This window comes from Triticum urartu, chromosome 3A (genome assembly GCF_056163025.1).
Source record: "Triticum urartu cultivar PI428250 chromosome 3A, HENAU_Tu73, whole genome shotgun sequence".
In the NCBI taxonomy this organism is placed as follows: domain Eukaryota; kingdom Viridiplantae; phylum Streptophyta; class Magnoliopsida; order Poales; family Poaceae; genus Triticum; species Triticum urartu.
The window spans coordinates 669,715,559-669,740,167 of record NC_141875.1 but is presented as its reverse complement, the minus strand read 5'-3'; the positions used below and the strand labels follow the sequence as shown (position 1 = coordinate 669,740,167).

At 39.0% G+C, this 24,609-nt stretch overlaps 1 protein-coding gene across 1 annotated transcript; it reads left to right on the top strand.

The window, feature by feature from the left end:
- Nucleotides 1-19,430: 19,430 nt before the first annotated feature.
- On the top strand, nt 19,431-20,627 carry LOC147981326 (F-box protein At5g07610-like). Its single transcript, XM_087517081.1, has one exon. The coding sequence runs from the start codon at nt 19,431-19,433 to the stop codon at nt 20,625-20,627; it is 1,197 nt and encodes a 398-aa protein (XP_087373207.1).
- Nucleotides 20,628-24,609: the final 3,982 nt, after the last annotated feature.

The window sequence follows — 24,609 nt, the reverse complement described above, 5'->3', positions numbered from 1 at the left end:
AATCCTTGAAAAAGACTTTTTTCCATAAGAAAGAAAAAAGAACTTACTATCTTTGGGATCTGATACTACACCGCTGCTTAATCCCTTAGTGGATCGGCTCTATTACATAAGCGGATTCCTAAATTTTGCCCCATATCATGGGATAAGTAAGCAGTTTTTTTAGTTGTATCGACCCAGTCGCTCACTAATTGATCTTTACGGTGCTTTCTCTATCAATTTGAGAAACTTTATCCATAGAGTAGTAGTATAGGCCATACTTTCTTCGTTTTTTGATTCTCGTGAAGTGTCCTTCCTTCCTACAGCTGATAGGGAAAAATCGTTGTTTTTACGATCCCTATGTAGAAAGCCCTTTTTTTCTAGTATTTACTAGAAAATTTGATCCTCTCTTTTTTTTTCTTTCTATAGTGGAGATAGTCGCACGTAATGACAGATCACGGCCATATTATTAAAAGCTTGCGGTAAGAAGGGGTTTCGTTCTAGTGCCCGGAAATAATATTCCAAAGCCTTTGTATGCTCTCCATTGCTTGTGTGTATAAGGCCTATGTTATAGAGTATATAACTTCGATCATAGGGATCGATTTCTAGTCGCGTAGCTTCATAATAATTTTGCAAAGCTTAAGCATAATTTCCTTCGGATTGAGCCAACATCCGTTACGGTCGTTCATTCTATTCAAAAAATCTCCGTTCCAAAACCGTACATGAGGTTTTCATCTCATACGGCTCCTCCCTTCTGTACATAATAGTACTAAGCGAAATAATCTATAGAATCAAAATAGAATTAGTCCCGTCTCATTATGAACCGAAAGGGGCTGGTATTTTTCCAAGAAATCTCTAGCCAACCTTCCCACAAGAGGTTTTTCTTAACACCAATGAATTCTATTAATGCTAGAGGAAAACGATAGCTCCAATAATTTCTTTGTTCTCAACGCCTCCTATTTAGAGGAATTAGCTACTTCAACGATCTTTGATGGTTATAGGGGTATCCAAAGTACAAACCTGATGGTTGTTTGTTATCCCAACCATTCTTCCCAGCCCTGATACCGATCAGGAAAGGGGTAATTTCTAACAAAGTTTTTCTCTTGTTGATTCCTATTTCTAGGTGTAGTGCTTTTCTCCCCTATGCTGCCTACGGATACTAATAGAGTAGGATTGGCCTGTAATCCATACCATACCATATCCTGTAGGTGTAACCTTTCGCTCAATACTCAAATCTACAATTGAAGTATCTGAAGCCGCATCAATCGAGGATACACGACGGAAGGAATTGTTAGTTCGCCTCACCTTCCCGAAGCGTGGGTTTGTTTTCTTTACAAATTTGGTTCTCTCTATGCCACCCCCCCTCTTTTTCGTAAGACTGAGGTATAGGTAGGGCTAAAAAAAGCAAAAAAAAGAGTCAAATCGCACCATCTCTATAATAAGTAAATGCCTTTTTTTTCTCCTGAGGTTGTCGGAATTATTCGCAATAAAATATTGGCTACAATTGAGGAGGTCTTATCAATGAAATTTCCATTTACACGGGATCTAGGCATAATTCCCAACCCATTCTATATAGAATTGTTTTCATTCCTTCACAAAATAACATAAAAACAAACACATTCGATTCTTATAATTATAAATAGATTGATCCATATGCTCTACTCTAAATCCATATGCTTTGAATGGATAAGAGAGATATGGATTTTCCGCTCAGCTCAAATTGTATCCTTTTCCTTCTGCTTGGACACGAAGAGATATGAAATATTTGACTAAGACTGGATTTCATTCCACTTTCCTATTTCTGAACAACAACTTATGTTATCAACTATTTCGTGTTTTCAAAGTTATTAATTGTCTCATACCCTATTTTTGATTTCGATAGTATGGTGTAGCGTATCTTATGCAAACGGAATTCTAAGGTTTCTTTATTTTATTATGCAATAAGAAGAATTCTTCCATTTTCTTTTTCTTTAGTTGCGGGAAAACCCAAATTAAAACTTTTATTTTATAGCGAGCGCAATTTCTAGTAAAAAATCCTGTATCCTTCCACTTAGATCAAAAGGAATTTTTCCAATAGAACTATGGAACCCCCGAGTGGTTGCGGTTGTACCTGTACTGCAGGAATAAGAAAACTCGCTATTCACTCAGTTTATTTTCCATAATAAGTTATGTAGGAGAGATGGCCGAGCGGTTCAAGGCGTAGCATTGGAACTGCTATGTAGACTTTTGTTTACCGAGGGTTCGAATCCCTCTCTTTCCGTTTTTCTTAATTCATCAACGTTAAGGATCACAATGTATCAAATCAAATAAAAAAAATTTCCAGCAATAATATAATATCTTATTTTGATTTAATAGAAATTAGAAATTCTCTATAGCAAATTACTGTGGTATGTAAAATACACATAGAGGAAAAAAGAAAAAAGGATCCTAATCCTAGGGTTAATCAATTTTAGCTAGTTGATGGGAAAATACAAATTAATGGTAATGGTCTTAGGGCAATTTAGTTCGGGGAAAGGGGAAGGGGAAGAAAATTCTATGAACCTTTCCTTTTTTCGTTAAGTTCAAGTCTGACGAGAGTAATATTCTACAACTAACAACTCATTTATTTTGAGACTAACCCACTTCCTATCTAGGATTTTATTTACTAGTCCTTTATATTCCAACGTGTCAATCGCCAAATGCTTTGGCAATTTCCCCGGGTCCGATGAAGCAATATAATTTTGAACCAGACCTTTTGATCTTTGGTTATCTTTCGTAGTAATAATATCTCGGGGTTTGCAACGAAAACTTGGTATATTGACTATATGACCATTAACTAAAATATGTCTATGGTTGACTAATTGGCGGGCCCCAGGAATGGTTGAAGCCATACCCAATCGAAAAAGGATATTATCCAAACGCATTTCAAGTAATTGTAGTAAAACCTGGCCTGTTGACCTTTTTGCTTTTCCAGTGATATGTACATATCTAAGTAATTGTCATTCTGTCAGACCATAATGAAAACGCAATTTCTGTTTTTCTTGAAGACGAATACGATATTGCTCCTTTTTCCCAGAATTGAATTTTTTTTAAGATTACTTCCGGATTTAGGTGTTTTTCTAGTGAGTCCTGGTAAAGCTCCCAGACGGCGTATTTTTTTAAACGAGGTCCTCGATAACGGGACATGAAGACTCCTTTTTTTATTTTATTGAAATTTCATTTTACACAATTAATTTCATTGTATTTACATTACAGAATACATCGAAATTAAAACTGAATTAAACTATAGGATAAACAGAGTAAAATCAACTAAAGTACCCCAAAAAATGGAATTTCATCAAAATCTTTTTTTGTATATATATTATTTATTTTATTGTTTTGTATCTAGCAAAATTGTAAGGTAAAAAACATAAAAGATCCTGGATTCTCCATTTAATTTGGAAAAAAAGAGATTCTTGTTCGTAGAACATCGATAGAGAGAAAAAGCCGACTATCGGATTTGAACCGATGACCCTCGCATTACAAATGCGATGCTCTAACCTCTGAGCTAAGTGGGCTTACATAACGGAAATAGTGTAACAAATAGAAATAGGTATAGTATAGGAAATCCGTAAAATCTTAGATATTAGTTATTAATCTAAATTTGAAGTTATACTTATAAAAATAAAAAAATACTAAAACTTCTTAAAGATAAAGTTAGCTTGATATGCTTAACTATAGGATATTAAAAAATAAAATTATAGAATTTATTGGTATTTTCATTCGATCATTATAGACTTTATTATTTGTTAATAATTTGAGGATTAATATTTCACTAAGGGGAACATAGAGTCAGAGTAAATAAAATTGCTAATTTTGATTAGAAAAAAAGAATAAATATCAAGCGTTATAGTATAATTTTGAATACTATAAAAAAGTAAGACGGGAGGTGGGGGAGATAAAAATTTTTGGATATATTGATTCGGATTGAATTGCAAATACATCAAGGATAGAATCAATTCAATTCTGAATTGCAATAAGCAAGCGAGGTCTCTCAAATAGAGTCGAACTGAACTGCTAGACTACGTTGAGTGATGAACTCAATGATTCAAAAAAAAACTAAGAGATGGATGAAATTACACAAGGAATCCTAGTCTCAAAGAAGAGGGAAATGGGGATATGGCAAAATCGGTAGACGCTACGGACTTGATTGTATTGAGCCTTGGTATGGAAACCTGCTAAGTGGTAACTTCCAAATTCAGAGAAACCCAGGAATTAAAAAAGGGCAATCCTGAGCCAAATCCGTGTTTTGAGAAAACAAGGGGTTCTCGAACTAGAATACAAAGGAAAAGGATAGGTGCAGAGACTCAATGGAAGCTGTTCTAACGAATCGAGTTAATTACGTTGTGTTGTTAGTGGAATTCCTTCTAGTTCTAAATTAGAGAAAGAGGGGTTTTATACCTTATACATTTAATAAACACGTATAGATACTGACATAGCAAACGATTAATCACAGAACTCATATTATATTCTAATTATAATATAGGTTCTTTATCTTTTTTAAAAATGAAATTAGAAATGATAATGATTATGAAATAAAAAACTCATATCATAAATTTTTTTTCATTATTGTGAATCCACTCCAATCGAATATTGAATAATCAAATTCTTCAATTAAAATTCAAAGTTTTCGAGATCTTTAAAAAAGTGGATTAATCGGACGAGGACAAAGAGAGAGTCCCATTCTACATGTCAATACTGACAACAATGAAATTTCTAGTAAAAGGAAAATCCGTTGACTTTATAAGTTGTGAGGGTTCAAGTCCCTCTATCCCCAAATCCTCTTTTATTCCCTAACTATACTATATTATTATTATTTATCCTCTTTTTTTTCTTTTTATCAATGCACTTTTTTTTCTTTTTATCAATGCAATGGGTTTAAGATTCATTAGCTTTCTCATTCTACTCTTTCACAAAGGAATGCGAAGAGAACTCAATGGATCTTATCCTATTCATTGAATAGATTTCTTTTTTATTAGAGTATTGGCAAGAAATCTTGGTTATTCACTCTATTTTTAAGTTTTATTTAAGTAAACCATGCACAATGCATAGGACTACCCCCCCCCCCCATTTTCAAATTTAAAATTTGAAATACTTTAATTAATTTTTAGTCCTTTTAATTGACATAGATACAAATACTCTACTAGGATGATGCACAAGAAAAGGTCAGGATAGCTCAGTTGGTAGAGCAGAGGACTGAAAATCCTCGTGTCACCAGTTCAAATCTGGTTCCTGGCAGAGAAAAAAAAAGATCCACCGAATAGGTATTGATCCAAATACCTCGAGATGGATTGTGATACATATTCATTAATAATATTTATTCATCTAAGTGGATAAATCTATAATATAAATATAGAGGCACTTCTTTTTCTTTTTAAAGAAGTTTTAAAATATATCTTTTCTTTATGATAAAGAAGGGGGTGAGATTCCCCTTTATTTTTTTGCGTTTCTTAATTTTGTATTCCGCTATTCCGACGAATATTTTTTTAGTCTTGCTTATCTTTATCTTATCTTATTTTCCTAGTTGTGCTAAGTAATGTGCGCGGTACAAAGTTCCTGGTAGAGAACTTCTTTGAGTCATCCTATTTTTCTATTCATATGAAGGAAATTAATATGCGATTTTCAAAATAGGGGAATCCAAATGAAACCCTTTTTTTGCTCAGTCTATCTGGAATGCTTTTGTATAATTAGGAATTAATTATAAATAGGTATTCCGTTTCATCTAGGAAAAGAACCTAAAAATATTCCTTGACTTGAATAAAATCTGGAGTTGTGTTGTATAAGTGAGCATGAATTTCTTATCATTCAATGAGCATCTTGTATTTCATAAAAATTGGGGGTTATATAATCCTTACGTAAGGGCCAGCCTATCCAACTTTCAGGCATTAGGATACGTTTAAGGCGCGGATGATTATCATAAGAGATTCCCACCATATCATAAGATTCGCGTTCTTGAAAATCGGCACTTCTCCAAATCCAGAAGACAAACGGAATTCTAGGATTATCCTTTTGGGCAAAGACTTTTATGCAGACTTCTTCTGGATTATCTATACCATATTGTATTCTCGTAAGATGATACACGCTAGCTAAAGATCCACCGGGTGCTACATCATAAGCACATTGGGAGCGTAAATAATTGTAACCATATACATATAAAATGACAGCAATGGAATCCCAATCCCCTGCTTTTATTTGTAAAGTCTCTATTCCTCGGTGATCAAAGCCCAAAGATCTATGAACCACCTCATGTTTGACTAGCCAATTAGATAACCAACCCTGCTGCATTGTCTTCATCTCTCCCTCTTTGTATAAATATTTCACATTTCGGATGCAAGTTTGAAAGATTGCCCTGCTTTTTATTTTTCTACACAAAAGAGCCCCTCTCCTAATTCACTAATTTGTAGGAAGGTACTGAACTTTTGGATTTGAAAAAAGTTTCAGAAGATATATCTAATGTAGATGGTGATTGATAGAGCAATTCTTGCTCATAAGTTCCTGTATGAGTACTGCGCCTAACATAAAGCTTGTGACTGGTAGTAAAACATCTATTTTTATTTTGAGATAGAGTTTGATCCTCAACTATTTCTCGCGATATCTTCTTACGAAGTTTTGTTAGGGCATCTATAACTGCCTCCGGTTTAGGTGGGCAACCCGGCAAGTAGACATCCACAGGAATTAACTTATCAACTCCCCGAACAGTACTATAGGAATCCGTACTGAACATTCCCCCTGTAATAGTACAGGCTCCCATAGCAATGACGTATTTTGGTTCAGGCATTTGCTCATATAATCTCACTAAAGAGGGAGCCATTTTCATTGTTACCGTACCGGCTGTTAAAATTAGGTCTGCTTGCCTAGGACTTGATCTTGGTACCAATCCATAACGATCAAAGTCGAATCGTGAGCCTATTAATGAAGCAAATTCAATGAAACAACAACTGGTACCGTATAGAAGGGGCCATAAACTGGAGAGTCTTGACCAATTCAAAAGATCATTTGGTGTAGTTGAAATAACAGAATTGGAACTTGTTTGGTCAAGTAAGGGAAACTCAATCAAATTCATAACTGTCTCAATAGAATCTTTTCCTTTTTTTTGTCTAAATATTCAGTTAAGACCATTCCAAGGCTCCTTTTCGCCATGCATAAACTAAACCAACAACTAAGATAAGCACGAAAATCAAAGCTTCGATAAAAACGGATACACCCAATACGTCGAAACTCATTGCCCAAGGGTATAGAAAGACGGTTTCCACATCAAAAACAACAAAAACGAGCGCAAACATATAATAGCGTATTCGGAATTGTACCCAAGCCCCTCCCATGGGTTCTATACCCGATTCATAACTAGAAAGCTTCTCTGGTCCTTCACTAACCGGGGCTAAAAGTCCTGAAATCGAAAATGCCAAAATAGGAATAAGGCTTGCTATTATTAGAAATGTCCAAAAAATATCATATTCGTGAAGCAGAAACATAATGTACTCCCATTAATGTGGAATAGGCGGAACTTAAATTAGTCAATTCAATTCAGCATTGTCAATTTATCCAGAACTTCTCTCTTTTCCTCGGTGAAACAAGAATCTTTTTTGTTCAAACAAAAGCGCTTAGTTTAAGTTTAGCCTTTGTTTCCTCTGTGCTGCATCTTCTTTAAAGATTCATCCAATGGAATCCCAACTCCCTTTCTTTTGGATTTCCATTCTATTTAGATATGGTGTATGTAGATCTAATTCTTATATAAAGAAAACTTTCTCGTTTCACTTTGTCTCGCTTTCTCTAGAATCTCTAGAAAAAAGAATAGCTCTATCCTTTATTTAATATTTAATAATAAAATAATAAGAGACTATTAAATAAAAATGAGAATACTACTAAATTAGAACCTAATTAAGATAGTAGGACTAATCTATGCAGTATAATTAATGAGAAGTAATACTATAAAATAAAAATAAAGAACTCTATTTCAGAACTATGAGACAGAATATTCTGTTTTCTTATTTACTCTTTACTTTATTTTTTCTATTTAAAGTTGATCAATTTACATAATGTATCTATAAACAAAGTAATAAATATACTTAAAACAAAGTAGGAATTCGCAAAATGGATAAAATCATTGCAGTTATTATAGGGAAGTCTAGAGATATCCTATTTGAAGGAGGACGGGATTCAAATCAGGGAAAGGATCCTTTCTTCTATTGATTTGATAGAAATTCGTTTTTCTTTTCCTGTCTGTATGATTTTGATTTTCGATGAATGAGCCTTTGGTAATGCTTTTATCTCTATTCTATGTCACAGGCGCCTATCCAGTCTATAAACAAATACTAATGAGAAAATGAAAACTATACTAAACTAAAGAAAACATAGGATAGAGATCCTAAAATCTAAAAAAGGGCATATTAGGGCTATACGGATTCGAACCGTAGACCTTCTCGGTAAAACAGATCAAACGGATTATTATCGAAATGATTTGAACTGTTTCAAAGACCCAACATGCATTTTTTTGCATTGGGCTCTTTCATAAACTGATTTAAAGATCAGTTAGTCCACCCTAGTTTTTCTTTACGGAAAGATAATGAGATGGCTCCCTGTGCTCTGATTGATTTTTTGTATTATGATCTATCTAGGAGCAATACCAAAGTGTTTCAAAGGAGGATTACCTTGACTTAGGTCTGCCTCCGGTCTAAATTAAATCAACCTAAGTGAAATGGAGTCTCTATCGTTCCACTGCAAGAGTTAACTATGAGACTTCATACACCTTAAAGTTCATAGAACGAAAAGAAGTTTTTTGGAGGCCCTTATCCTCATTACGCCTAGCATTTAGTGGGCTGGATATTTACCTTATCAACTAGCAAATCCATAAGGGTTCTATTTGATTAGGCACCTGAATTGGCACCTGAATCGGACTGAACCGACTGTTTGTTAGGCTACTGTTCTCCTATTCTCTCGAATCTATGAAGTAAGACATTGATTTTGCAATAAGATCGATTATGTTCATTGCATAATAAGCTCCTTTGAAAAGCATTGGCGCACGTGTAAACGAGTTGCTCTACCGAACTGAGCTATAGCCCTTATCAGAGATATCTTAACATATAGATAATTTCTTGTCAAGATGAATATTTTCTAATGCCAGAGGATACCCCTTTGATCTGTATCTGTTTAGTATTTAGTTTAGTATTTAGTATATAACAGACCAATAACAGAGCGGTATTGCTTAGAAAAGGGATTCAATATATAATCGATCGAAGTAATGGGTCTTCCTTTGTGGTGATAAATTGCCTACTTAACTCAGTGGTTAGAGTATTGCTTTCATAGGGCGGGAGTCATTGGTTCAAATCCAATAGTAGGTAAGTAGGTAGAAAAATTACTAGATAGCATTGGACTTACTTCGCTTCGCTATCTAATAACTTTTTCTACCCCTCTTCCCTTTTCTTTGTATCAACTATAAACCACTGGATTGTCTTCAATTGGATGGGGGAATCCAATTGACAGCCTCGATTCGTATCCTAGCTCGTCTGAGAGCGAGCTTCGCTTCAACCAAATCTTTCGTACCCTTAGCTTTACTCAAGTTAGCTTCGGCTATTTCAAGTGCCTTTTGAGCTTCTTCCGGATCAATATCACTACCCAGTTCCGCATCATTTCCTAAAATGATGATCTCATTATTAACTATTCTCGCAAAACCGCTCCACAGAATCGCTGTTAACCATTGGTCGTTGAGGAGGCGTATTCTCAAAGGACCCATATCTACTGCTGTGTTAATGGGGGCGTGGTTTGGTAATACGCCAATTTGGCCACTATTAGTGGATAAAATGATTTCTTTCACTTCACAATCCCAAATAATTCGCTTAGGAGTCAGTACATAAAGATTTAATTTCATTTCTTCGATTTGTTCTCCTCTTCTAAGGTTATAGCTTTCGTGCTAGCTTCATCGATGTTACCCACCAAATAAAAAGCCTGTTCAGGTAGGCCGTCTAATTCTCCGGAAAGGATTAGTTGAAATCCCCTAATAGTTTCCGCAAGAGCAACATACTTTCCTGGAGAACCAGTAAAAACTTCTGCCACAAAGAACGGTTGTGATAAGAAACGCTCAATTTTTCTTGCTCTTGCTACAGTTAAACGATCCTCTTCCGATAATTCATCCAAGCCAAGAATTGTGATAATGTCCTGAAGTTCTTTGTAACGTTGTAAAGTTTACTTAACTCTTTGCGCAATTTCATAATGTTCGTTGCCAACGATCCGAGGCTGTAACATAGTCGAGGTTGAATCTAAAGGATCTACTGTTGGATAAATACCCTTGGAAGCTAATCCTCTGGAAAGTACGGTAGTAGCATCCAAATGTGCAAATGTTGTGGCAGGGGCAGGGTCGGTCAAATCGTCTGCAGGTACATAAACTGCTTGAATCGAAGTTATAGATCCCTTTTTAGTAGCAGCAATTCTTTCTTGCAAAGAACCCATTTCTGTACTAAGAGTAGGTTGATAACCCACTGCGGAGGGCATTCTCCCTAATAAAGCGGATACCTCTGATCCTGCTTGAACAAAACGAAAGATATTATCGATAAATAAAAGCACGTCTTGCTTATTAACATCTCGGAAATATTCCGCCATAGTTAGGGCAGTTAAACCAACTCTCATACGAGCTCCCGGTGGTTCATTCATTTGGCCATAGACTAGAGCTACCTTTGATTCCTCAATATTTTTTTCATTAATTACTCCGGATTCCTTCATTTCCATATAAAGATCATTTCCTTCACGAGTCCGTTCCCCTACTCCACCGAATACGAATACGCCCCCATGAGCTTTAGCAATGTTATTGATTAATTCCATGATCAGTACTGTTTTACCTACTCCAGCCCCCCCAAATAGTCCTATTTTTCCTCCACGTCGATAAGGAGTTAAAAGATCGACGACCTTAATACCTGTTTCAAAGATGGATAATTTCGTATCTAACTCGATAAAGGCAGGCGCAGATCTATGAATAGGGAACGTTGCACTACTATCTACAGGACCCAAATTGTCAACAGGCTCCCCAAGAACGTTGAAAATTCGTCCGAGAGTAGCTCCACCGACCGGAACACTGAGAGGAGCTCCCGTGTCAATCACTTCCATTCCTCTCATCAACCCGTCCGTAGCACTCATAGCTACAGCTCTAACTCGATTATTTCCTAATAATTGTTGTACCTCACAAGTCACATTAATTTGCTTATCGGCAGTGTCTCTACTCTGGACTACCAAAGCGTTATAAATATAAGGTAACTTGCCTGGGGGAAAAGTGACATCCAGCACGGGTCCAATAATTTGATCGATACGACCTGTACTTTTTTTCTTCAATTGTGGAAACCCCGGGAGGAGAAGTAGTAGGATTGGTTCTCATAATTATCACATAATTAAAAAAAAGGAATTTGTCGAAATTTTTCTTTTTTTATTGTTGAATAATGCCAAATCAAATCAAAAAAAATCCAAAAGTAAAAAGGAAATGAATTAGTTAATTCAATAAGAGAGAAAAGGGGACCAGGACTTGATTTCGTTGCCCAAGCGAATCCCATTCAATCGTTTACTCATGGAATGAGTCCATTGGAAAGTTCAATCAATCTTTTTTTTCATATACATTTTGCCTTTTGTGGAGGATCTGTGCCTACTCTACTTTCCTATCTAGGACTTCGATATACAAAATATATACTACTGTGAAGCATAGATTGCTGTCAACAAAGAATTTTATTAGTATTTAGTTAGGTATTTGCATTCAAAATAAGAAAAGAGAACTATTAAGAACTTGTAAAATAAGGATTAGGAATTAATTTGGGTTACGCTATATCTATCAAAGAGTATACAATAATTATGGATTTGGTAAATGAAATCCATGGTTTAATAACGAACCGTGTTAACTTACCATAACAACAACTCAATTCCTATCGAATTCCTATATTGGAATTCCTATAGGATAGAACATACACAGGGTGTACGCATTATATATGAATGAAACATATTCATTAACCTAAGCATGCCCTCAATTTTCTTTAATGAGTTGATATTATATTAATTGAATATCCTTTTTGTTTTACGAGATTTTTGCTAAAGTTTCATTTACGCCTAATTAACATCGAGTAGACCCTGTTATTGTGAAATATAATACGAAATAATCTGTACAAATAGCTTGTTTAATAAGAAATGTATTAACACCTAATTTCCAAAAAAACGTACTTCAATGTCAAAAAAGCGTATTCGTAAAAATATTTGGAAGAAAAAGACTTATTTTTCCATAGTACAATCTTATTCTTTAGTAAAATCAAGATCATTTTCGAGCGGTAATGAGCATCCAAAACCAAAGGGTTTTTCTGGGCAACAAACAAATAATAAGATTTTGGAATAATATGAATTGACTTATCAAAAAAGAATTCCAATTATTTAATAATTTTGATTCTTCTTTGAATGTACTTTTATGTGTCGAATTACTCGGTACAATATTCTTAGAACAAAAAACCCCTCTTATCTTATATATACAAGAAAAAAAAGTTTTGTTTGGTATACTGTGTGCTAAGTATTCTTTTCCTATCAATGAACTTTTCATAATTTTCCTAATAGAATATGAGGATTCTATTAGGAAAATTATGAAAAGTGGAGTATTCTTACAATAGGACTTACAACTTCCACCTATCTTCTCCAAAATCATAAGGTTAGTAAATCTTATTAATAAGAGCATAAAGACTTTCATTCTAGAAATTTTTAAAAAATACAAAAAGCCTTTTCTATTTATCCATTTTATTTTAATTTCATCATTAAATAGAAACCCTTTTGGATTTTTTTCATTGTATTGAAAGAATTTTCAAAATGTAAAGGGGAAATTAATTAGAAAAAATTAGCTCTATAATTGTAAGTTAGAAAAAAGAAGTTCCAACTCTTTCAAGCAGTGTTTGTGTTTCTATTGGGCAAAGCAAGAGTTTATTGTAAAAAAAATGGAAACGATACTACCAAACGAAGTCTATTTTAATGAAAACTCTAATGTTCCTAAATTTTATGGACTTTCCCAATATCGACGATTCCCAAGATAATAGCTATTATTCTTTTAAGTTACCTATTATTTGAAGTTAGCCACCATGGTGAAATTGGTAGACACGCTGCTCTTAGGAAGCAGTGCTCAAGCATCTCGGTTCGAATCCGAGTGGCGGCATTCTTGAAAAAGAATACAATAGATTATAAATCAATTCGAAATTTACAACTTTGTAATGGGACCTTCCCCTTATGCTATTTGCAACTTTAGAACATATACTAACTCATATATCTTTCTCAACGATTTCAATTGTGATTACGATTCATTTTATAACCTTATTAGTTCGTGAACTTGGAGGATTACGTGATTCGTCAGAAAAAGGAATGATAGTTACTTTTTTCTCTATAACAGGATTCTTAGTTTCTCGTTGGGCTTCCTCGGGACATTTTCCATTAAGTAATTTATATGAGTCATTGATCTTCCTTTCATGGGCCCTGTATATTCTTCATACCATTCCTAAAATACAGAACTCTAAAAATGATTTAAGCACAATAACTACGCCAAGTACTATTTTAACGCAAGGCTTTGCCACATCGGGTCTTTTAACTGAAATGCAGCAATCCACGATACTAGTACCTGCTCTACAATCTCAGTGGTTAATGATGCATGTCAGTATGATGTTATTAAGCTATGCAACTCTTTTGTGCGGATCCTTATTATCTGCCGCTATTCTAATCATTAGATTTTGAAATAATTTCCATTTCTTTTCTAAAAAGAAAAAAAAATGTTTTAAATAAAACATTTTTCTTTAGTGATATTAAATATTTTTATGCAAAAAGAAGTGCTTTAAAAAGAACCTCTGTCCCTTCATTTCCAAATTATTACAAATATCAATTAACGGAGCGTTTGGATTCTTGGAGTTATCGTGTCATTAGCCTAGGATTTACCCTTTTAACCGTAGGTATTCTTTGTGGAGCAGTATGGGCTAATGAGGCCTGGGGATCCTATTGGAATTGGGATCCTAAGGAAACTTGGGCATTTATTACTTGGACCATATTCGCAATTTATTTACATAGTAGAACAAATCCAAATTGGAAGGGTACGAATTCTGCACTTATAGCTTTGATAGGATTTCTTATAATTTGGATTTGTTATTTTGGTATAAATCTATCAGGAATAGGCTTACATAGTTATGGTTCGTTTACATTAACACCTAAATGATTACATAAAATAAAACCTTCATGAAATGAAGGTTTTTACTTTTATGTTTTATTTGAGAACCCCTTGAACGCCTTATCAAAGGGTTCTCAAAAATTCGAGATAGATCTAATTATACTTTTTTACTTATTTCTGCATTATATACTTTTTTTACTTATTTCTGCATTAATAGAGCAGACGAGTAAAAAAAAGCAAACCTATTTAGGATAATAATTGGATAAGAGAGCCTCTACCCTGTCAATGGATAGGGAGAGAACAAAATCTGGATAAATACCAATTCCTATTACTGGTAAAAAGATACAGATTAAAATAAAGAGTTGTCGTGGTCCAGAATCCACAAAATTTTCGTTTGGAACATTAAATAGCTTGTATCCATAGAACATCTGGCGTAACATAGATAATAAATAAATAGGAGTTAATATCAATCCAATTGCCATTACAAAAGTAATTAGTGTTTTTGGCATTAACAGAAATTTTGGACTAGTAATTAGTCCAAAAAATACTACTAATTCTGCGACAAAACCACTCATTCCTGGTAAGGCAAGAGAAGCCATTGAAAAGCTACTAAACATGGTAAAAATTTTAGGCATTGGGATAGATATTCCCCCCAGTTCTTCGAGATAAACAAGACGCATTCTATCAGAAGCGGTTCCTGTCAAGAAAAAAAGTGTAGCACCAATAAATCCATGGGATAATATTTGTAAAATAGCTCCATTGAGTCCAATGTTGGTTATGGAACCAATTCCTATAATTATGAAACCCATGTGAGATACAGAGGAATAAGCTATTCTTTTTTTGAAATTTCGTTGACCAAGAGAAGTTGAAGCTGCATAGATTATTTGGATCGCTCCTATTATTACTAACCAGGGCGAAAATAGATAATGAGCATGAGGTAACAATTCCATGTTGATCCGAATCAATCCATATGCTCCCATCTTTAATAATATTCCCGCTAAAAGCATACATGTACTATAATGTGCTTCCCCATGGGTATCTGGTAACCACGTATGTAGGGGTATAATCGGCAATTTGATAGCATAAGCAATAAGGAAGCCAAAATATAAAAGTATTTCCAAGGTTGCAGGGTATGATTGATTAATTAATCTTTCCAAATCTAATCCTGGTTCGTTGGAACCATATAAGCCCATACCCAGAACTCCGATTAAGAAAAAAATGGAACCGCTTGGAGTATACAAAATAAACTTTGTAGCTGAATATAATTTCACTATATTCAGCTATGTTACTTTTATATTTTAATAGTGGACAATTATAAGTAGTCCATTATTGCGTTAGTAGAAACCTAATTGGTTAAAATTCCGTCCAGTAAAATGGAAGAATTATAAATTTCTAAAATGATAGATAGGAATATAGCGAATAAAGCCATTGCGATCCCCATAAAAGGAGTAGTCCCCCAACCCGGGGCGACTTTCCCATATTCCGAATTCAAGGGTTTCAGTAAACTACCTGCACCAGTTCGTTTTGGCCTAGGTTTAGAACTATCTTCAACGGTTTGTGTAGCCATAAATTCTATTTAATCATTGGTGTTGACTTTGTATACTATTCCGTTGTAGTTGTAAATACACGATCTTTTCGTAGATCCATTGTAATCTTGAAATTCTATAAAAATGGAAACAGCAACTTTAGTCGCCATCTCCATATCTGGTTTACTTGTAAGCTTTACTGGGTATGCCTTATATACCGCGTTTGGGCAACCCTCTCAACAATTAAGAGATCCATTCGAAGAACACGGAGACTAATTTAAGTAAGAAGTCTCCCAGATAGGGGGACTTCTTACTTAAATGAAATTATTTTATTCTTTTAGTTGGAGTTGGTGGAACCTTAGGTGGTTCTCGGAAGAAGATAGCGAAAAAAATTATCCCTAAAGTCGAAACTAAAAGGAACGTATAAACCAATGCTTCCATAGATTCGATCCTGGTTTATTTACAATTATAACTTCCACACCTATTCATTTGTCATTTGGGATAATTTCCCATATAAAGAAAGAAAAAGAGTCAAAGAAAGGATGGGAGATGTTTCCCATGTCAAATCAAAAAAGAGAGGTGAAAGATACTATAACAATGTGTATCAGACTGCCTGTTCCCCCTTGATCTTTGCCGGATGTGCTTGACGGTCCCCCATAATACGCTAACTTGGGGACTTTTTAGTCCATCTTTTCCAAGAGTCTCCGCTAGTTGAACCGCGTCCAGTAGACGACCTCTTCCGCTCATCCCCTTCGTCAGCTCTTTGATAGGGATACTATAACCTAGGTCCCTAAACTTGGAATGGATGGCGGAGCGTAGGTGGCAGGCAGTTATATGGATACGGTGCTTTACCCGTAGACGCTTCTCCAGCTCTCGCAAGAATTGTATGGGAGTCGTCCTTGGGGGGACTTCCCGAATGACCGTACCGGGGAATTCTACCGTACTCCGTGCAGCTATGGTTGTTGATCCTGTGGAGCCTACCCAAAGGTTCAGACCGGATTGTAGGAAGTGGGTGATACGTTTTTGGATACAACATCTATAGGATAACTTCCATCTTGATAGTTCTTTCTGAGTTCTGTCTGATATCCACGATCTCTCTTGATCTGTAAATCAATACAGAAATCAATGGGCTCTGTCAAGTTAGCTATAGGTTGTGCCGTATCAACGATTTCTACGGAAGGCGGTAAGATGATATCTTGAGCAGTTATGTATCTAGGACCTTTGACGCAAATGGATGCATCTCTAACTCCATAGAGATTACTTCTCAATACAATTTCTTTCAAATTTAGTAAAATTTCTTGTACGGATTCTTCAATACCTGCTATTGTAGAATACTCGTGCGGCACGCTCCCAAATTTTGCACGTGTGATACATGTTCCTTCTATTTCTCCAAGTAAAGCTCTTCGCAAGGCAATACCGACGGTGTCCGCTTGACCTTTTCTAAGCGGGGACAGAATGAAACGACCATAATAAAGGCGCTTACTATCTACTCTTGATTCAACACACTTCCACTTTAGTGTTTGAGTGGATCCTGCTACCTCCTCTCGAACCATAATAGACTAGTATTATTATTTTATCATTGAATCGTTTATTTTTCTTGAAATGAAAGTTGAAAGCGGGTTAATTCTTTTACAGACGTCTTTTTTTAGGCGGTCGACATCCATTATGCGGCATAGGTGTTACATCGCGTATACAACTTAATCGCACACCACTTTTAGCAATGGCTCGTAATGCGGCATCTCTTCCACTACCAGCGCCCTTTACCATAACTTCTGCTCGTTGCAAAACCTACTGTACGAATAGCATCTACTGCTGTTCTTTGACCAGCATAGGGTGATGCTTTTCTTGAGCTTTTGAATCCACAAGTACCGGCCGAGGACCAAAAAACCACCCGACCTTGTGGGTCTGTAACAGTTATAATGGTATTGTTGAAACTAGCTTGAACATGAATAACCCCTTTTGTTATTCTACGTGCACTCTTCCGTAAACTAAAACGTGCATTCCTACGTAAACCAATACGCACTTTCTTACGTGAACCAATTTTTGGTATAGCTTTTGCCATATTTTATTATCTCATAAATATGAGTTAGAAATAAAAAAAAGAAAAAAAGATACAAAGATATCCGTTTCAGGGTAAAATAAACCCTTTACTTTAATTATTTTAGTTGAAATAATTAGTATATCACTAGAAAAACCATCCTCCATCAGTTATCTATACTGAATTGCTACCTAGGATGTAGCTACAAAGTACATCCATACAGATTGTGGTTTGCACGAGCAGATGGTTTTCAATTTCAGTTTCAGAAAAATTTCAGCGCCAACCAAAATCATCGAAATTCAGTTAATTCAGTGATTTTGGATTGCATTTCAGCCAAATGGCCGAAATATTCACTTGAATTCAATTAGATTTTTGAAATTTTTAAAATGTATTTTGAAAAATATTTGAATTTTATGTACTACTGAAATGGCCAAAATATTTTGGCTGAAACGTAAATATTTTAGTATTAATTCAAATTAATGGAATTCAATGAATTTCATCAAAATCTCACTGAAAGTAAAACCAGTGCATATTATGTTTGTGTTGATTTGATTAAGTTCACGAGTAAAACATTCTGATGGTTTCTTCCGAAGGGAGAAGGCAATGCATTTGAGAAGATCCTTTGTACACTGAAATCGACTTGGCTACCCGCCGATTGTACGTCTACAACAAAAACTCGCTATTCTGGGCGTGCGGCCTGTTTCCCTATGACTCCTAGGGATGAGCTCCTAGCGGAGGGTTCCCAGCCGCCTCCTGCTGGCACTAGATCTGCCTCGCTTCCTGTGGCCTTACAGCCATGGGTGCATGGTGGATCTTGGCCATTGCTGGTGGGAGGGCTCCTTCTTCGTTTTAGATGTCTTTTCGAGTCTGTTTAGGGTTTGTGTCCTGCTTAAGAAGACGAGGCGGTGACGGCTTTCTAAAGATGGAATAAAGTTCTTCCCGCCTAGTCACCATTTCGATGGTGTGTCAAGCATCGTTGGAGGGCGTGTGGAGGTGCGTCTCCGCCGGATCTCATGAGATTCGGTTGCCATTTGTCTTAGGCGGATCTCCTTGGATCTGGTCTTTCTTTGTCTGCGTTTCGGTGTCTACGGGTTGGATCCTTCTGATTTACGCTTCTCTACATCAGCGTCGGTTGCTATTCTAGTATGCTGGTCCTTTGAGGCCTTACCACGATGACTTCTCGATTGTCTACCAAAACAAGGTTTGCCCGGCTCCGATGAGGGAGGGGCGATGACGGAGGCATGCCTTCGGCTCGTTCCAGTGATTATACTCGTCGTTAGGTGGTCTACGGAATTGGATGTAATTTTTGTTACTTCTCGTGTTCTTTGTACACCCATGCTGTTTGATGAAGTAGATCGGAAGTTTTTCCAAAAATTAAATAAGATAAAAATTGCCAATGTTTTTCTTCTTTTGTTTTCGTGAGGGGCTGGTGGTTTCTTGCTGTGACACAATTTTCGTCTGCAAATCCATAAGCGATGTACGAATTGAAATAGAAGTCCGTCTACTTGTACGTTTCGACTCATATACGGCCAAGATTTAAAGATAAAACCCCTGATACAGGCCTCATCGAGACATACGACCTACCCCTCAACAGAAAGGCATACGATCTCGTCTTTCTTGTTCCACCTCCGTTTCTCGCCGCCGCGGAGCAAGCAATTGGTAGGTTCTCAGGCTCACCGGTGGGCGGGTCTCCAGTCTTCCGTCCCAAACTGCAGGCTGGCTGGCGATGGTGCCAGGGAGCTCCAAAAAGAAGAGGGACACGGAGAAGAGCACGGAGAAGAGCCCGGTGTCCGAACTCTCCGACGACCTCCTCGTTGAGATCATGTCCCTCTTGCCGTACAAGTCCACCTGCTGCTGCAAGTGCGTCTCTAGGCGATGGCGCGACCTCGTCTCCCACCCCGACCACCGCAAGAAGCTGCCCCAGTCAACCCTCGCCGGCTTCTTCTTTGAAACATACGACATAGCTACCCATCAGGGGTCTCGCGAAACATGCGACATAACTAGCCATCAGGGGTCTCGCCGCTACCAAAGTGTCTCGGGGAACTGGTGCCCTCGCATCAACGCCTCCCTCTCGTTCCTGCCCAAATGCGAGAGACTTGACATTATGGACTGCTGCAATGGTCTCCTCCTCTGTCGCTGCTGGAAGAGCAGTGATGGCAAGATGATGGATTACGTGGTGTGCAATCCGGCCACTGAAAAATGGGTGGTCGTGCCTGCCACCAACTGGTCCAGCAAGCTTTGGGCCATTCGCTTGGGGTTCGATCCGGCCGTCTCATCCCACTTCCATGTTTTTGAGTTCGTACATGCTTTTGTCTTGGATGCAGCTGACCGTCGTAGAGACATTGAAGTGGTGGGGGTCTACTCTTCCAAAGCTGGAGTTTGGACACATGAAAGTACTAGGAACCTTCTAGTCGATATATACTTCTTTTCACCCAGCGTATTTTTTGGCGGAGTGATGTATTTATCTTCCTATGATAATTTGGTCATAGCAGTCGACATGGAGGGAAAATGTAAGGTCATTCGTACTCCTACACCACGCGATGGTTGTGGTGCTTTTGATATTTCTCTATCACAGGGACGAGTGTATTTGGCAAATCATGGTGATTCTGAAGTATCAATCTGGGCTCTTGATGATTCTAGTACAGGGAAGTGGGCCTTGAAGAACAGGGTCAGCCACTTGCAACTGTTTGAAAAAGAGTATCCATCAACGCATGATTACAATGTTATCATCCACCCGGAAGACAATGCAATAATAGTGCTATGTTTACAATTGCACATGGGGGGCCAATCATTGACAAAAGTTTTGTCATACAATATGGATTCTAGGGAGCTGCATTTTACGTCTGATCTTGGATGGTATTGCAGGATTCCTTATCTTTCATATGTTCCTTTGTTCTCAGAGTCACTCGCAGATGCGCACTAGAAGTCTTAACTGAGCAGTGCTTCTCAAAAATGTAGATGTGTTGAGTCGACCTTTGTCAAGTTGTAATTGTTTTTATTGGCGCTTGAATGCCCTTATTTACCCTGAACGCGGATTTTTTAAGCATATGTGTCAAGACCCGTTATCGTGGAATTTGTCTTAGGCCCATGGTCTCAAGATTCGCGAAGACAGGGTTAAGCTTAAGCATCATCATTCTAGCCATCGCTTTCGATGGTCAGAGGCTGCCGTTCACATAAATGGCCCTTCGCCCTTTTCTCCACCGATCTATGGGTTTGATTCGATCTTGCGCTCCTTGGTTCGGGGAAGTCAGTCGCATCGGTCACTCTTATCTAACGGATCGCTGGGGTCGATGGCGACGGCTATCTAGTCCTACGCTCTCTGCCCTCAACCTCTCATCTTCTCCAGATCCCCTCAAGCCTCAGTCCTTCAATCTTCTCACCGTTGAGAGCTCGTGCTCTGTCAGTCACCCATGGACTATGCAGTCCATGCATACTGCTTGTAAATTTCTGAGAGAGAGAAGGCAAAGGCAACACACATACGGCCTGCTTCAACATTTCTATGAGACAGATGCCTTGGCTTCTCCACCATTCAAGCATCACGGCCAGCGCGGGACGGCTAAATCGCGAGGTGGCGCCGGGCGGAAACTCTTGGCGGCGGCGTCTAGGATGCGAGTTCGGCGGCCGATCCAATCTATGCGGCGCAGTGGCGATGGCTGCGGTGGCATGGTGGCCGGCCCTGTCTCGGGCGGCAGTAGCTGCAGGCGCGGCGCGACCCTGTACCGGGAAGGGCGGTGGCTGCGGTCGGCGTGCCATCGAGTGTCGGATAGGCGGCGACGGCATGGAGGCCATGATGGACTGGTCGGCGGCGCCTTCGGTCAGATCTGATCTTGCACGGTGCAGCTGACGGTGGTGGCCATCTCCTCCGTTGGAGGTGGTCGAGCTGACGCTCGATGGTCAGATCACGAGATCCGTTATCTAACTCCGGCCGCGAGTCGGGAAGACATAGTTGCCGGTGAAAACCAAGCCAATGGCAAGCGATGGCGGCGTTCTGCGCCGTTACCTTGATGAAGGCATCATCATGTAACTACTGTCGACCCACTCGTGCTGCTTCGGGGGAAACCCTAGGATCTGGTCTTCCAGATCAGAAGGTGGTGGTAGTGTGATGTCGTTTTCTTTTTTGGGAGCATAGTTTGTGGAGCAGCACATGAAGATAGAGGTAGAAGGTGGGGCGGCTTTGTCTTGCATGAAGCTTTCCGTGGAGATGTCAAGTCATGCCTGGCTGACAGGTGCTACACTATGTCATGCCTGGTCGGCAGGTGCTACGCACGATAGATCTTCCAGAATCTCCGCGTCTGGATGGACGAGCGCGGGGCGGTGGTGTCGTTGGGCGTCGTGATGGCGTCGACGGATGGACGGACTGGTAAGGATGATGCGGATCTCTCTCCTGAAGATGGGTCAGCGGTCCGATGAAGATGACGGCTTCTAGAACATATGCATGTGGTGTACGCTTTAGGTCCACTGTACCGGCTGTTGGTTCCGATACGTTATGTGAATGGACCGGCGACGACACCGGATTTAAATATGGGGAGTGAGAGCACTCCACATTATTAAGTTTTGTAGGTGTGAGTGATGGCTTCAGGCAGATTGATGTATGTTTTTGTTAGATCTTTGTTAATAATATAAATAAAGATGGCCTTATGCATCGATTGATGCAGAGGTCGGGGATCTTAACCTACTTTAAAAAAAACATCAACGGGTCAGGAACAGTGCAACCCATGCATTTGTTTGTGTGCCACTGTCGCACAACCCATATTCAGCACTTCAGCAGTGAGGTAGCGTAGAAGCCTACGGCTTGGTGGGTTCATCACAGTCACATGCACCTGCAAACACAAACAAGATTAATTCTGAGTACGCTGGCCTTTTTTTTGAAAGATCCAGCAAATTATTGGCTTCATTAGATTTAGCAGAAAACAATGGAAAAACAACATGGGGTGGATCCGAAGATCAAAGAAAAATAAAAAGGAAACAACAGCCCTATTAGCTGCAGACCAGCACTACACTCTCGCGGTGGAACACCATCCACCCGCAGCAAGACAACAAAGCTTCGACTCTGATGAAGAAACTACGACGAAGAACTAGGAAAGTGGGCGCCATGAAGGATCACCGAACGGACCACCTGTCGCCTGTCATCGTATACCAATAGGGCCCCACGCCACCACGACTTCGACTTCACAACAACAATTAGCCGAGGCAGTCCCACGGACACGTCGGAGAAGGAGCCGACTACCCAAAGCAATGCCACGTCTCCGACATCGTTCACCCCTTCGCCATTGCCACCGGAGCCCAACCGCCCACGTCGCTCGACGAGCACTCCTCCGCAAGCCGCCATCCACCACCATCACAAGCCACAGGTCCCTCTGACCGGATCCATCTCCAAGACGATGCCCCCAAGAGGGAACGCGGTGCCGAGCACAGCTACTAGCGCCGCTGTCGTCCGACCCAGAAGGCCGGATCTAGGGTTTCCCCCGAAGAAAATTGGGAAAGAAGGTGAGAACTGCGACATCGATGCCTTCAGCAAGGGAGCGACGCCCAATTGGGATAGTCTCTGGCCTGATCTGTTGCTATGGCGTCCTTTGCCCATGTTGCGACACTGACAATCCCAAGGACAATGGATGGCTGTGATAGGGAGGTACCGGCGCATATGCTTTCGCAGATCTTTTTGCATCTATCCCAAGTTTATGTGGACAGTTATTTCACACATGTATTAGCAGCCCTTGTAGCTATAGCACCCTAGTAATGAACCATGGATACAATGATTGATTTGTTGAAACCTCTCCTTCATATCTAGTATAACTTGTTCTTATTAATTTATTTCTATATCCCAACTTCTTGTTCGAATTGTTTGTCTTAACCTTTTGTCTTGGCAATCAGGAAATGCTCGTCCAGGTATCAACATTTTTCTTTTCCATAAAGAGTGTTCTTTATTAACTCAAAGTGAAGCATCAAGGGAATACATAAAACTATGAGTACACAACCAGCTTCTGCAAGACTAGATGCACACAATCAACACCAACGCTCACACTCAGAAAAGATCACGTGGAGGAAAAACAAAGTCATAAAAGACCAAAACTATGCCTAGATAGATTAAAAAACAAAAAGAAAGTGAAAAAGAGCAACGTTGATCCACACAGAGCAAGTCCTGAGTCAACGAAGATGATACAGTGCACAGAATCCAGACATGGACCACACAAACTAAGAAACCCTGAACACAATAGGCAAGTAACCCAAACGACAAGAGCCGTCCGCGGAACAAGGAACATCCCTGTGACTCCAGTCATAACTAAATTGGCGAGAAGAGACATGAGGTCGGCACTGCTGCTGCACACCACCTCCGCAACACCACACCGTCGTGAAGGATCGCCGAAACATGCCACCACACACAGCCTAGTGCCTCTGCCTGTGCCTCAGCTGCCAAGTGAGGGGCTTAGAAAGTCTGACTGTAGTGCATGCCTCACCAATAATCACAAGTCCTTCTAGTTAGCATCATCTTCAAAATGATGCCCCCAAGAGGCGTAGGGAGACACATGTTACGTCATTGTCCATTCTGATGGCACCCGGACAAGTGTCGTCGTCATTGGCTGTCAAACCCCAGATCCATTGCCAGCTGACCCACCAGAATCACCATCGACACCTAAACCCTTGCCGCTGAGATGGTTAGACGCCGACCTAATGACCACCACGCCCGTCCTCGCACAACGGCAAGAGTCGCCGCCAAACAATCGCCCGAGGCCACTGCCCTAGGATCCGAAAGCCATGAAGGACCTTAACCCACCAGGATCCCACCACTGAGGGTAGTCTTCGAGGTGGAACGAACCGGGAACCGTCGGCACCAACACCATATCAGGGCATCCGGAGACCCGACATACGCAACATCACTAGTCTTCCCAACATGCAGCCATGGCCTT

What these genes read in the sequence shown, in the direction of transcription:
- LOC147981326 (XM_087517081.1), top strand. Translation starts at nt 19,431, where the DNA reads ATGGTGCCAGGGAGCTCCAAAAAGAAGAGGGACACGGAGAAGAGCACG.